The sequence below is a fragment of the Labrus mixtus genome, chromosome 13 (assembly GCF_963584025.1).
Source record: "Labrus mixtus chromosome 13, fLabMix1.1, whole genome shotgun sequence".
In the NCBI taxonomy this organism is placed as follows: domain Eukaryota; kingdom Metazoa; phylum Chordata; class Actinopteri; order Labriformes; family Labridae; genus Labrus; species Labrus mixtus.
In genome coordinates this window covers 1,785,038-1,799,425 of record NC_083624.1, presented here as the reverse complement: position 1 = coordinate 1,799,425, position 14,388 = coordinate 1,785,038, and the positions used below count along the sequence as shown (strand labels likewise).

Here is a 14,388-nt window from a genome sequence, read left to right as displayed (position 1 = left end):
AGCGCAGTAACAGCCGGCCTGAACTGTTTCCGTTTGAGCATGCGCAGTGGAGTTAAGTGACAGCGGCAAAGGCTGTTATTGTTTTGTGTGCTTCACAGGAGCTGGGGGGGAGAGACGTGAATTTGTCGTTGTTAGTACAGCAATTAAACTTGACTTTTTCCAGCGAAACAGGCGGCTACAATGCCTCGGAGCAACGAGGCCGAAAGGCAGCCGCTTATCGTCCCTTCTAATGGTGAAACACTTACTCGGCCAGTACACAGCCGAGTGTACAAGAGAAGATGGCTGGTTCTGATACTGTTCTGCTTGCTGGGACTACTACAGGGGATGGTGTGGAACTTCTGGGGTCCCATCCAGGTCTCGGCCGGTCACGCTTACGGCTTCACCAAGGCAGACATCGCGGTTCTGGTGCTGTGGAGCCCGCTGGGTTTCCTTCCCTTCTTCCTGTTTATGTGGTTAATGGATAAAAAAGGTGAGCTGTTCTTGTTTTGTACACTGTGTCCTATCCTAAAAGTTATGGTCTTAACAACAGTGTTTAACCTTCACAAAGAAAAACATAGACTGTAAATATGCAAAAAAAAACAACAACACATGATATAGCCTATTGACATCTTTGATGGCTCAATCACTCCCAGGTCTGGTGTTGTTACATGACATCATGCAGTTGATAGTGTTATCAAGGTAAATGGTGATATTCAGTGTTTCTCATTATTCTGTTGTCCCTGAGATTTTCTTACTTCAGTTGGAATATCCTGATTTTTTGTTATGCAAATCAATGCAAAAACCATTTAAATCCTTGTTTGTTTTGTATTAGGATCATTGTGACCCTCAATGCTTGGATCGGCTTATATAGGCTTTATGTCTATTAGTATTCTTTACTTTTTTAAAACGGCAGGTACTTTTACTTTAATCCAGTTATTTTCTCTTCATAGCATAGTATTCTGCTGCTTTAACACCAAATTGCATTTATATGCAAAAAGCACAATCGGTCTTTTAAATGCTGTTGTTATCATAGAAAGTTAAAGCTAAAAGATACATTGAATAATTTGAAACAATTAGTCAAGTATGTCAATAGCAATAGTTCCCAAATAATTTCTAATACAGTCACATTCTTTTCATTTCAGGCTCTTGATGATTACGATGAACATTTCTCCTTGTTGTGTCTCTCCGATATTTCTACAAAAAACAAACAGATAAAAAGCGATTTGAGAAAATAATCAACAGATTAACCCCAAAATAATAATAATAATTAGTTGCATGAGTAAATGAACAAAGTAGAGCAGTGAATTCCTTCTTCACAACATATATAATAGCATTACAGTCACAGGGAACGTTTTTCTGCATTAACTTCTTCTGAAGAAATTCAAGGACTTTCTTAAGTAACATTGGTTCAATAGAACTTCATGTCACGCGTAAAAAATCAAAGAAATCAAACTTTGAACTTGCATGGTTAAAAGTGGGTGTGCATTATTCTTATCTACAGTTCGCAGACCTCTAGCAATTGCAGTTGAACAAACTTAACCCCGTGATTAATTCTAGAGCGCCATGATAATCCTAGATCTATTTGTCTCGTGATTCTGCCTGAAATGCGATTATCCCAGTCAATGCGGCAATCCAATATCGTAATTCAGGTATCAGGTTAATCGTGTAATAATCTGTAATTGTGAGGATTCCAGAAAATGCGCTGCAGTGCTAGCAAAGACTATTAGGTTTTTCAAAGCTAGCCAAGTGTAGACATTAGTGTTTCTTCACCAATAAAATGTATTTAACCCTGCTGGTATCAGAGGGATAATCTGTGTAGGCCGATACTCGTGTCTAAGTACTGGCATCGCTATCTGGATGGAAAAAAAGGTATCGGAACAACTCTAATAAGACAGCTTTTCTATTCAACATTTGTGCATATCATCATGTACATATTGAATAATAGAATGTTTTGCCTTATTGTGCAGGTCTAATACATCAATCAATCATGGATCATTATTTGTGTAGCGCCAATTCACAACAAGTGTTATCTCAAGACGCTTTGCAAAAGAACCTATGGGATGATATGCAGGAGGGATTTCTCCTTTGTATTCCACGTGTCCTGTTGTCCACACTTCCTCGCCACTGAGGTGGAGGTCGGAGCAGGCCGTGCATGAATGAGGATGGCGGCGGTTGTGGGGACGGCACAGTCCGATGGTGGTGGCTGGGCGTCAGGCGGTTGTTTTGGGAACGACAGGTGTTGTCAAAAGCTTTTGACCTTTCGTTTTCATTTAAAGATTTATTTTTGGGCTTTTTGTGCCTTTTAATGGAGAGATAGGACAGTGGATAGAGTCTTGAATCAGGGACAGAGAGAGGGGAATGACATGCAGGCAGGGAGCCACAGGCTGGATTCGAACCTTGGCCACCCGCTTGGAAGACTACAGCTTCCATACATGGGGCGTCTGCACTAACCATTGCGCCACCAGCGCCCCGCTTTCAACCGTTCTAAGAAAAAAAAAAACCCATATATTTGTAGTGCTCTGTCCTCTATACTTCCACATTTCATCAAAAGAATACTTCCAAATAGTTGGAAAATATGCTGGCAAGAGCATTTGGTTTTGCTTTTGTCTACTACTAAACTATTAAACAGACAATATAGAGTCAGGTAGCAGTAGCACGCCATAAACCTCCAATACCGTTTAATCAACAGTTCAGCCATATCTAATACCCAATGATCCTCTCAGTACTGGATGATAAGAGCATCTCACTCTTAAGAACTTAAGTCCAAAAATCATACACCTTATTCTTCGGGGCTTTTTGACTATGATGTTTGCCCTTTTAATCTGCACTCTCCCTTTTTAATCAAGGATAGCATATTCAAATCTAGCATGTGCATAATCTCGGGTTCAACCTCTGGGCCATGTCTAGTCTTTCTTGAAAACAGTTTTTACGAGCTTTATTTAGCCTCGATAAGAAGTTCAGACACATGTTAATTCCACCCTGACCTGTATATAAATGTTGCTTAGCCCTTTTATTATTAAAATATAGTAGCTAACAGTAGTGAAATGCTGTAGCATTCACCTACTTTACATTAAAATTATTTTATTAAAAATTTAATTTAATTTAGTCATTGTAGCTTAAAATTATGATGGACCATGTTTTACTTACCTCCATGGGTCCTCCCCATGTGACTGGACCCCAAAAAGCTTTCCCCTTTATGGGCAGCCTTGGTACTGGATCAACAGTTTTTTCAATATGGATACATCTTATATAGTCTATAAATTGTCCAAAAGATATTTATTTTCAAAAAACAATAGATCCTTCTTTAAAGGGCAAATAAAAGATGTTTTATCTTTTATCCACTGTCCTAGGTTGGATGGATCCAAGTGTACATTAAATAAATGCTGATTCAGGATAGCCAGTGCTTGAATGGCATTAAAGACTTCTCTCTTTCAGAACAGATTGAGCTCAACATGCTTTTATAACCACAGAACATTTGTAAAGTGCCTGTGCATGCAGAAGAGCTCTCGACTTGAGCTACTGAGTCAGAGAGCACTTCACCTAACCAGTTCCTCTGCATCACCTGACAGACACGTATTATATCATCATGCCCGGGCTGGACTGTCAGATCACAAAAAAACATTTCCAACACAGTAACAACAATACAGTAACCCGGCAGCTGATGAGTTAAACGACATGCAAAATCATACATCAAGAAATTTCACAACTTACCCTGTGATTCTGATTCATCTGCAACTAGTCTTGTGCGTATTGTTGCCTCATTCAACCAAAGGTCGCCATATTATAGCGGGTGCTCTAAGAGAGGCATAGAAACTGCTTACTGAAAGTATTGTATGGGGAAAAATGATAGAAGAAGAAGAATGACTTTATAGTCATTGTACATTTTACAATAATATTTGTTGTGCTTCTATTAAACAAAAGAATAACATTCAGCCGTAACAGTTGTAAAAGAGATACATTTAAAAAAAATCCTTTGTATATGTATTTCATAGGACAGGAGCGTAGGAGAGTAATGTGTCCATCGAAAACTCAAGGGTAGGGGCAATGGTGGCATAGTGGTTGGTGCTCGCGCCCCATGTGTGGGGGCTGTAGTCCATCGGGCGGGCGCCCCGGGTTTGGGTGCGACTTGTGGCTGTCACCAATAAAATCAGCAAAGAAATCATGTTTTTACCACGTTTCCACAATAAATGACATCCACAGGTTGTATGGGCTCAAATAGGTATGATACACACTCAGTCTCTCTAGCACAGCCACACACACACAAACTCCCAGGGCTCTGCTCTAACTTGCCTTTGTGGAAAATGTTCGTCTTCCCTCAGGGAGTGTCTCGTCCCTGAAGGTAGAGACTGTTGATGATCAACAACACAGTCAGCAGGTAATGTCCAAGAGAGGCTCTTAAAATCAAGTCTTATGGATAAGTACATAATGGGTCCTTGACATACATATTTTCTGATGTAAGCGAGAGCTTATCCAACCACTTCAGTGTGAGGTTGTAAAGCTTGTTGGTCCTGTTGGAAAGGTAGGTTACTGTCTTTGTGTGTTGCAAAATACAAATGCAACAGGGTAAGAAAGGTTCCCACGAGCATCACAGAGAGTATTATAATATCACGATCGAACAACATCACTCTGATGCTGCAGAAATACAGATTAAAGAAAGTTAAAAAGTGAAATATTTCCATCACAAGCCTTTTAGGTGGCTTTTTGTTTTGGCTCTTATTCCAAAATAATAAAAGCTAATGATTATGAATTGACAATGTGACATAAAAGACAAGCTGAAGTGAGTTTGATATGTTTACTTTATGTCTTACATGAAACACAACATTTATTGATCTACTGTTTCAGAACTGGTTTTATTTGCTTTATCTCCTTAAGATAATGAAGATAATTATCGTAGCTTTATTTGTTTAGCACTTTTAACAGCAGAGGTTAACAAAGTGCCTCAGCAAACCATTTCACTTGCTTATTAAAAAACATGTGAAAGCTCTCAAACTAAAGTCTCATGCACTGGGGCAGTTTGTGATTATTCAGCTAATAGACGTGGAAGCTGCAAGTTTGCTTCATGACTATTTCTCTTCTGCCACATACGTTTTTTAAATTTAGAATATCCAAAGCATTTACCGTACTGGACCTCTCAGAGGTGTTGAAACCTAAATGTAGCAGCTAAACAAGCCACGGTTGTCATCACACAACAATTGAAAACTTCGATACGATGCTAGTAATAACCGTTTCAATACTACTCGGTAACAGGCAATCTTAAAACCAATTCCCAATTGCATAATGAAATGCTATCATAAAAGTCACTGATTAGAGAGTGATCAATGACCATGCAATGATTATTTTCCCCAATACTAAATGACAATAAGAAAAAAATCTCTCTCTAAATATTTTGTGAGCAGAGTGGAAAAATGTGTGATTTGCTGATTTAAAAAATGGGAAGTATCTTATAGGAAAAATAAGATTCTGATGGGGGAATCAGTGGCAGGTGATGCAGCAGAACACAGCAGAGAGACAACGGTCTTTCAGATCTAAAATAAGACACACTGACAAACTTCCACCCTGCACCATGAGCTCATATTGGCAAGTTGTGACCTGTATTTCCCATCCAGGATCAATAAAACGCAGTCCCACCCGATCCCTGTCTGACCGTTGTTGAAGTATCGACCGGTGTAAAGATCTATGCAAAGCTTCAGCGGCTGACAGCTCACATGGAGCGAGAGGAACAGGGAAGTGGAGAGAGTTTCCCTAAATGGGCATCATGTGGGTGAAACTGAGAGCAGACACTTCTGAGTTTATAAAAGGCACATTTGTCTGGACTACCGCTGTCATGCAGGCTTTATTTAAGGACTGGGATTCCTGTTGCCTTTTCGATTCACCCTCCCTTATTTAGTTTCCAGTTTATATGGCAGCTAATGATAATGCATGTTGTGCTGCTGATTTGAAGTGCATTACTATAATCTCTTAACAGTCTCCTTAACATTCATATAATTCAATCAACACCTCCATAAAAATGGGGAAAAAGAAACCTACGACGTTATTCCGACATCCAGCCAGCATCGTCGGACTGTGTTGTCCACACAACCACCGCCGCCCTCATTCATGTACCGCCCGCTCCGACCTCCACCTCAGCGGCGAGGAAGTGTGGACAACAGGAACACAAGAAGAAATCCTTCCTACACCCATTTTTTTCTCAACAATGAGTATGGTCTTCTACCTGCTCTTTTTGTAAAGCGTCTCGAGATAACACTTGTTATGAATTGGCGGTAAAAAAGATAATGATTGATTGATTGAAACCTGAACATGTTGTCCTTCATAAAGCCTCTGTTTGTTGTAGGACTCTTGTGTTTGAGGTTAAACTATTGTTAAACTCACTGTAGGGTTTTTTGGATTAGTGTTGAAACAAATATTAATCATTTAAGTATCTTAGAAAATTACAAATAATTTCCTCAAACGAGGGATTTATTTTATGATATGTCCTTGTTAGTTAAATAACGACATCTCTACTTTTTGACTTTTTATTACATAAAACCAGCAATCTGAAAATATCACCCTAGTTCAAGAGTTGATTTCAAAAACATAAAAACAATGTCTCATTCAAGACTGAAAGTAGTTTTCTGGCAGTCCTGCTCTGGAAGTCAACTGTTGATGCAAAGAAAACCGGACTGAATGTTGGTGACCTGATCTTCTGTTGTCTGACCCTTTTTCTCTCCTTTCTATACCATGTCATGTTTCTTGCAGGTCTACGGTCATCCCTCCTCCTCTCCGGGTTCTTCATGCTGTTTGGAGCGGTTCTGAGGTCCATCCCAATTTCAGAGCCGCAACTCAGACGATGGTAAGGCTCCTCTGTAAATACACTGATCAGAACAACTAAATGAACACTCAGTCGACACATCAGAACAAGAGATATGAACGTGTCCATTCAGGAAGCACAAGTGAATGTGAATCATTTTCACCTGCTTTGGTGCATATAGGGTTAGGGTTAGGGCGTACTGCAGCCCAATCAGGTTGCATAGTTATTCTAGCTCCTGAGGGCTCGGTGTCCTCTTGTGGGACCTGTTCTGACAGCCCAGCACCATGCAGCTTGATTAGAACTTGCCAGAGATTACCAGAATTGGCAGATCCACCATTGCCGCCCCCGTTCTCTTCACAGATGTGAGCAAAGTAAGCAGGCGTCATAAGAGTCTGGAGACGCCGTGGTGAACATCATGCTGCCTGTAACATCATCCAGCATGGCAGGCCGAAATATTAATAATTTGTTTAAACGACTCAAATGTCTGGTCCCGACCAGCGAGAGTGATGCAGTTGAACTGTTAAGTTGACTAAACGTGCACATCATCACAAATTCATCCACCGCAGTATGAGCGTTTACAATAAACACATCACTAGTGTTTGATTTTAACACAATAGACACCAAGCGATGCTATCTCACTCAGCATGCAAAGACTTAACTGATTGGGTGAAGGCCTGGGTATAATTGACGATGCTTTCAAACCATTTGCATGCAGTCAAATGAAGCTCACGCTAGCTTTCAGCTACTCCAGACTAAGTGTAGCCAATTTAGTGGCTACATTTTTTTTTTGCCAGGAGAGACAGAAACACAAGTATAGTGACAGAGGGACTGTGAGTTAAAGTCAATGTGCACTCCTTAATTTTAGAGATTCATTGCACTTCTTATTGTTTTTGCCAATATTTCAAATTGGGAAACAATAAGAATTGCAATATTGAACATTGCATTTTTCTCACATCGTGTTGGCCTACTTACTCAGTATGTTTTTCAGAGATCAGGTTTTGTTGTTTTTGAACACAGTGCAACATGCAGTAGTACTGTTATTGCGGCTTGTTCTCGTATTGTGTATTCAGCTGTATTGATCTCAGCCAAGGTCCTGTTCCCTTCTTCAAAGCAGAGCCCTGTAACTGATAGGTCAACAGTCAGCAAGCATTTGGCTGCTTTTAACAGACAGTTCAATACCGTCTGGATTCTTAACATTACTTTTTTCTGTGTCCTTGCTGCCCCTCCTCCCTCCCCCTTATCACACAGTTCTGGAAGACAGGCCATCTCTGCACACATAAAAAAAAAAAAAAAAAAAAAAACGCCCATTATTCTCAGAGCTCACCGTCCCTCTTTTAGAAAGAGCGAGAGCTCAAAGGAGGTCATTTCAATTACTATCTGCCTTTTGAAAATGTGATTTCATTGAATATTTCTCAGTGCTAATCTCTCTAATGATTCCTGTTGGGCTCCACAATGGGGCAGTATATCATAAAATATCAATACATAGCGGAAATTGTATTTCCACAGAATGGGTCACGTATGGCTCTCACTCAGGGGGTTGGAGGATTTTTAAAAATAATTTTGGCTTTCATAGAGCGGATAAATCAATTTTGTTCCTCATTCCCTTTCTCTCTCGGTGTTTCATGAGGCTTCAGTAGGAAAGCCATTAGTGGAGTGAACAGCCAATGTTAACGGTGATTTGGGCCTAATGTTGGGGAAATAATAGGCTTATTTTAAAGTATATTACAATCTAGATTCCCCTTGTGATACAGCCTAACTTGAAAACATTTTATTTACAGTTTGTTGTTTGCATTGCAGACCTGTGTTATTCTCTTCTCAGTCCATGTAAATGAGCTGAAGAGCTCTTTCCAAAGCCTCAACACAAGAGCAACTTAACATGCAAATACCAAAGTTAATCAGATCTCTGCATGTAGTTTTATTAAATTATCTTTCAATGTATTGATTATTTCTGTATCATGATATTATTGTTACCCCTTTTACGTTAGTGGTGTTTAAGGACACACATCCAATAATCTTTTTCACCTTTCTTTAAAAAGCTCCTAAAAAAGCAAAGTTAGGTTCAAGTTCAACATTTCAGTTGAGGCAATTGCTCCTCCACTTGAAATGTGCTGGATGCTTTAAACTAAAACATCAAATGACAGAGCATGTGATCATTAATCTAACATTTCTGCAAACATCTGCTGGAGGCATTAACTCTAAAGAGGAAACTGAGTCAAAAAGAAACAGGACTGCAATGACCCAAGAGACCTCCCACCTCTGCCTGTTTTGAACACAACCAAGGCAGGACTGACATTGACTTAATGAACTGTTACATTTTAACATCACACAGCCAGAATCCCAGCATCCTTTATGTCTCAAGTCTCTTACATCCAAAAAGAAAGTATTGAGGCTTTTATCAACAAAGAAAGCAATAGGCTGTCTGCTGCGCTCAAGCTAACAAGAGCACAAAGTTTAAGGTGCGTATCCGGGGTCAGAGCTGCCTGCCTCTCCCCCATTGCATGATGGGATCAGCCTCTCACAGTCATGACCTTTCGCTCTTTAGATTCGGTATTCAAGTGGAAAACCAGACAGCATGGTGAAAGCCAAGACAACGTGAATCACTCTGCAAATGTTAGCAGTGCCTCAGTTCAGCCTCATTTGCATATTAAATGTAATAGGTTACGGCTCTTGAAGCTTAATGGATGACACAGTGGATTAAAACTGTAAAGTGCAGGCTGATAGAACCATGCAGCTCCCTACATCACCAACAGAGGTCACTCTTTGCTTTACAGTGGATGGAGATGAGACTCTGAGTGATTCAGACTGTTGCTATTGTGTGTGCTGTCTTTTAAAAATTGAATGTTCTCTTCAAACAATAATGCTTAGATCAGTGGATCCCAAACATTTTCTGCAGGGCCCCCCTTTAGAAGGTGAAAACCTTTTTTTTAGCCAGCCCACGCCTCATCATACACATAGCCATAAATCCATACACTAAAACACACTACCAGATATTCTTTTGCTAATAAATTCCTATTTCCTATGGAAAATTAAAGTTTGCAGTTTCAGTGTGTGACATAAAACTGGACAAACTAATAAGTATCTTTACAGAGGAAGCAGATTCAGATTCTTTATTGACCCACTAGGAGAACTTTGTTTTGCAGCAGGAGCACACAGGAGACAACACATACAAGGACAACATCACCGTAAAATCCAAATTAAAACAAAGTTAAAAAAAAAACTAGACAACACAATTTTAAACAATATAAAATATCCCAGTAAAATCAGTCAAGAGCTCATGGGAATTTTTGCTAAATTAGTGGAATACAATGTGGAGAAGTGCAAAAATGGCAAGCTAAGGGCTTATTCCTATTATATATATATTTATTGCAACAGGGACAAATGAGACGTGGAGTCTGTTAGTTTTCCTCACAGGAGCTCTGAAACGATGACCTGAGGGTAAAGGCTGAAACTCACTGTGAAGTTGAAGTGGGTGATTTGAGAAGACCACTATAGCCTTGGCTCTCCTCAGGACCTGCTTGTCATAAATGGTCAGAAGCCCAGCCTGACACCTCCCTGATATTTTTGATACTTGTCTTGGCAAGCCTCCCAAGTCTGCAACAGAAAACGTCTACATTTTTAACGAGCACTAACAGCATTCAATACCTTCAACATTTCAAATAAAAACTGACCCTACAGGTTGACCAACTCCTTGGGAACAAAAGACTTGATATTATTTACACTTCTAGTCCTTTAATTTATTCCAGATTTGATCTATATTTGGTCTTAATTCAGCCTCTCACACAGGGGGGTGGAGCTAATACTTTGAGGCACAACACACACACTGGCCACAAAGCCAGTTCCAGGGCTTGTTCGGAGCGAGTGCCTAACCAACACCAGTATGTTGTTTTTTTGACATCCAAAGAACTGGCCCTGAACCAGAAAAACAGATGTAGAGGTATGTGATCCGCCATTTCTGCAGTTGTGCTGTAATTTTGGAGACACACACTGACCTACACAGTGACATAATGAAGCTGGCCCCTTGCTATCTCCAACCCGTGGAAGCGCGAACCGGTTCTCTGGCGGTTCTGTCTTTGAACCGACTTCGCACCGGCTCCAGCTCTAACCTAGCACCAGCACCAGGTTCTAGTTGGTGGGAATTGGGTAACTGGGGTCTCACTTCATTACCCACCTTTGTACAGACAAGGACAAGATATGACTCAACATATTTTCTCGTCTTTACCCGGCAGTTCTTACACAAAAAGTTGACCATGCCTTGCTAGCAGTGTAGATCTGTGTGCATTGTTTTTATTTAGCTTTTCCACACACCCCCCTCCCAGGGGTTGCGCCCCACAGTTTGGAAATCACTGACTTAGATGCTGACTTAAATGACTTAAAGCACAGGGTGGCGTCTGGCTGGCTCCATTGTTCAAGGGCTGTTCAAGAGGTGCTGCATTTGAGTTTCCTGCCCAGGTTGAGAAGTTTCCTTGACGGACCCCCTGCAGATCTGTGTTTGTTCCACAAACTGTTTCATGTTCCATGACTGCCTTTTATACTTTTTGCTATATTCTCTTGTGGAAGTAAACCGCCTCCTTTGAGTTTTGAAGCTCCCTTTTTACGAAATCAAAGGCATCGCTGAACTTTAGAGCGGTGGAAGTTCCTCTCCTTTCATCATCAGGAACCGTCACGTTTTAAAAACAGAAGTTGGGAAGGTTGTTTTTTGGATACGTCCTGTATTAAAATGTAACATTCTCTTAGTACCTTAAAGTACAGACGCTGTAAAGGTCACACATTATCCTCCTTTTCAATCGGTTTAAATAAGTCTCAGAGCTCCTCAAAACATGTCTGTGAAGTTTCTTGTTCTATATCCAATCCTCTGACTGATCCTGTATTTGATCATGCCTATAAACCCCTCTATTTCAGCCCTGCTCAGAACAGGCTGTTTCTGTGTCTGTACCTTTAAATGTAAATGAGCTGTGTCTGACCACGCCCCCTCTCTGGAAGGGCTTGGGTGGCTCAAGCTTTCTCGCTCCATGCCCTATTGTTTACAGTGAGAAGGCAGACTCAGAGGGCAGAACAAACACCTAGCTGTGGGAGTGTCACCCACCTGGGGGAGGGGCTACTGCCCTTTGTGATGTCATGAAGGGAAAATCTCCAAACGGCCTGTTTGAGCACACATTTTCTGAAAAGTAGAGCAAGCAAAAGAACGGAGAGGATGGACTTTTCTCATAATTGGTGTGTTTGTAGACAGACTAGGGACATATTAGAAACATGTTAAATAGTATTTTGCATCACAGGTGGAAAGGAATGGCTCTATCAAAGATCTTTCTTACACTAACTGAGTTTCACGAATATAAGAAATTACCAAATATTCTTTGCCTAGGACTTCTATTTTTGTTACTGTGGTACTGGAACCGATATTGATATCGTTTGGTTTTTACTGTGATCGTATCAAAGTGAACTTTTTTGGTGTCATGACAACCCTGTAAGAGTGTTTGTTTTCCTTAAGTTCACATGAGGAGAGCAACAGCGGCTTTGCGTCAGTTGGTCTCTGATTAGCCCTCGCTGTGATGAGGTCTGCTCTCAAATCAAAGACATCAAATTCATGCCCTACTTGTTCTCTTGTGTTTTCGCGCCTTTGCTCTTTTCTCTGTCTCCCTCTTGCTTTCAAACAAAGACCATCTGTTTGATTAGTAAGTGTCTATCAGTCAGATCTCAGACTCTCTTTTTAGACACCGTCTGAATGGCCGTCAGAACACATTCTCCCGCAGGAAGCTGTCTTATTTGCCGTGGCGATTGCCGTGGTGTCATTTTCCAGACAGAATCGGCCCGGTCTTTGTGTGACGGCAGAATTGGGTCCTGTCAGCCCCGCAGGACCCGACACACTGGAAGGATTTCACCTCAGTGCCGGCTTCTTTTGTCTCAGTCTCCATCAGATTCAGTCTGACAGGTTTCATCGATACTGATTAACGCAATCATTGGGCTGAAAAAAAGCTGCTCCCTTCCCTTTGCTCTGCTCCTCCGGCACCCGGCTCCTCCCTCATCCTCATGTTGGTCTCCATCCGTCCTCATCACCTTTCACATCAAAGGCAATTTTCACGCTCACATCCATCCTGAGAGCTTATAGACAAAACTCTTGATAGATTTAGAGTTGTGACCAAAACTTTGCATCACAAAGTTCAAAAAGCTCTGAAGAACTGAAAGCTTGCTTCGATTTTGTCTTCTATCACACGTTGTTATTTATTCAGGTAAATTATACTGCCTGTTTTGTTGGCATGTTTTGTTTCGTTCAAAAAGAAAAAGCCAAACATGAAATGTGTTCATATCTAAAAAATCAGATACAGCTTTGACTTACAAACATATTTCTTATAAAGTGTCTATCAGTCAGATCTCAGACTCTCTTTTTAGACACCGTCTGATTGGCCATGAGAACACATTGTGGTGTCCTGCAGCGGGCTTTCTTATTTGCCGTGGCGATTGCTGTGGTGTCATTATCGAGACAGAATCGGCCCGGTCTTTGTGTGGCGGCAGAATGGGGTCCTGTCAACCCCGCAGGACCCGACACACTGGAAAGATTTCACCTCAGTGCCGGCTTCTTTTGTCTCAGCTTTAACTTGAAGATCAACAAGGAAAGACACAACTTTTTACCTTTTTTAAGATGGATTTATTTATGCAACATCACTTGTGTTAGATCACTTTCTGCACCCGGTAAAGCTGCTAAACATGAGACAGCAATGACAGCAGTGACGATAAAAGATACAGCCTAACGCAGTGGTTTTCAACTGGTGGAGCCTCAGGACCCACCACCAACTCCTTCATGAACAATCATGACCCGTATCTCTGATATTTTTCAACCTATCTGATTTATTTGATGAAAAATGGTGCTGTTTGGACATCAGACGGTAGAGAACATGTGACAGAGCAAGGAAACGGAACAAAACAAACTGTTGTTGTTTAAATGTTTAAAAAGGCTTCATAGACTTTTGACACAATTTTCTTTTCCAGACACACATTCACGACCCACATAAAGCTGCTCTGCGACCCACTTTCGTGTCCCGACCCACCCGTTTAGAACCACTGGCCTAACATTACGTCACAATCTCTTATGAATAATATCTGCGGGGATGCACACTCTGCTGTTAGATTGTGGTTTTCCCATTAGCGGTGAGACTGATCATAAAACCTTCTTGCTGGAGTGTCACCAGTTTGCAGCCATGCATTTATAATCTGTCACGTTTATAACATTCTGTTAAATGCATTAAGCTCCTAACTGCTGTCCCGTGAAGCCAACATGTAAAAATCAGTCTTCTATTTACTCTAGTCCGGCTTCATGCTCGGTCACATTCTCTTTTCCTCTTCTTAGCTTCAAGCCTCGTCCTCTTCCGTCTCTTAGCCTCAGCCATTGTATCAAACAGTACCAACACGGTTGCTGTGTGAACTTGTGCCGTAATGCTGTCACTCACTGTCATTTATTCAGGAATAAATAGCAAAATATAAAATGAAAATGACAGACAGGTTTGGATATGAATGAGGACATGTGTGCCTCCAGCTAGTCAAATAATCTTTTTTTTTTTCCTGGGCTAAATCTTAATATTGAATCCAAAATATGTTGAAAATAGGAAACTGGTTCGTTAACATCCCCACGT

At 40.8% G+C, this 14,388-nt stretch overlaps 1 protein-coding gene across 1 annotated transcript in view; it reads left to right on the top strand.

Moving 5' to 3' along the window:
• The window catches only part of slc49a4 (solute carrier family 49 member 4), a 178,605-nt gene that overhangs the window by 120,467 nt on the left and 43,750 nt on the right, over window positions 1-14,388 (top strand). The window contains exons 2-3 of the mRNA XM_061053113.1: window positions 113-469; window positions 6,715-6,808. Of these exons, the coding sequence (XP_060909096.1) occupies window positions 181-469; window positions 6,715-6,808 (383 nt within the window). The 5' untranslated portion in view covers window positions 113-180. The remainder of the gene's footprint in view (window positions 1-112; window positions 470-6,714; window positions 6,809-14,388) is intronic.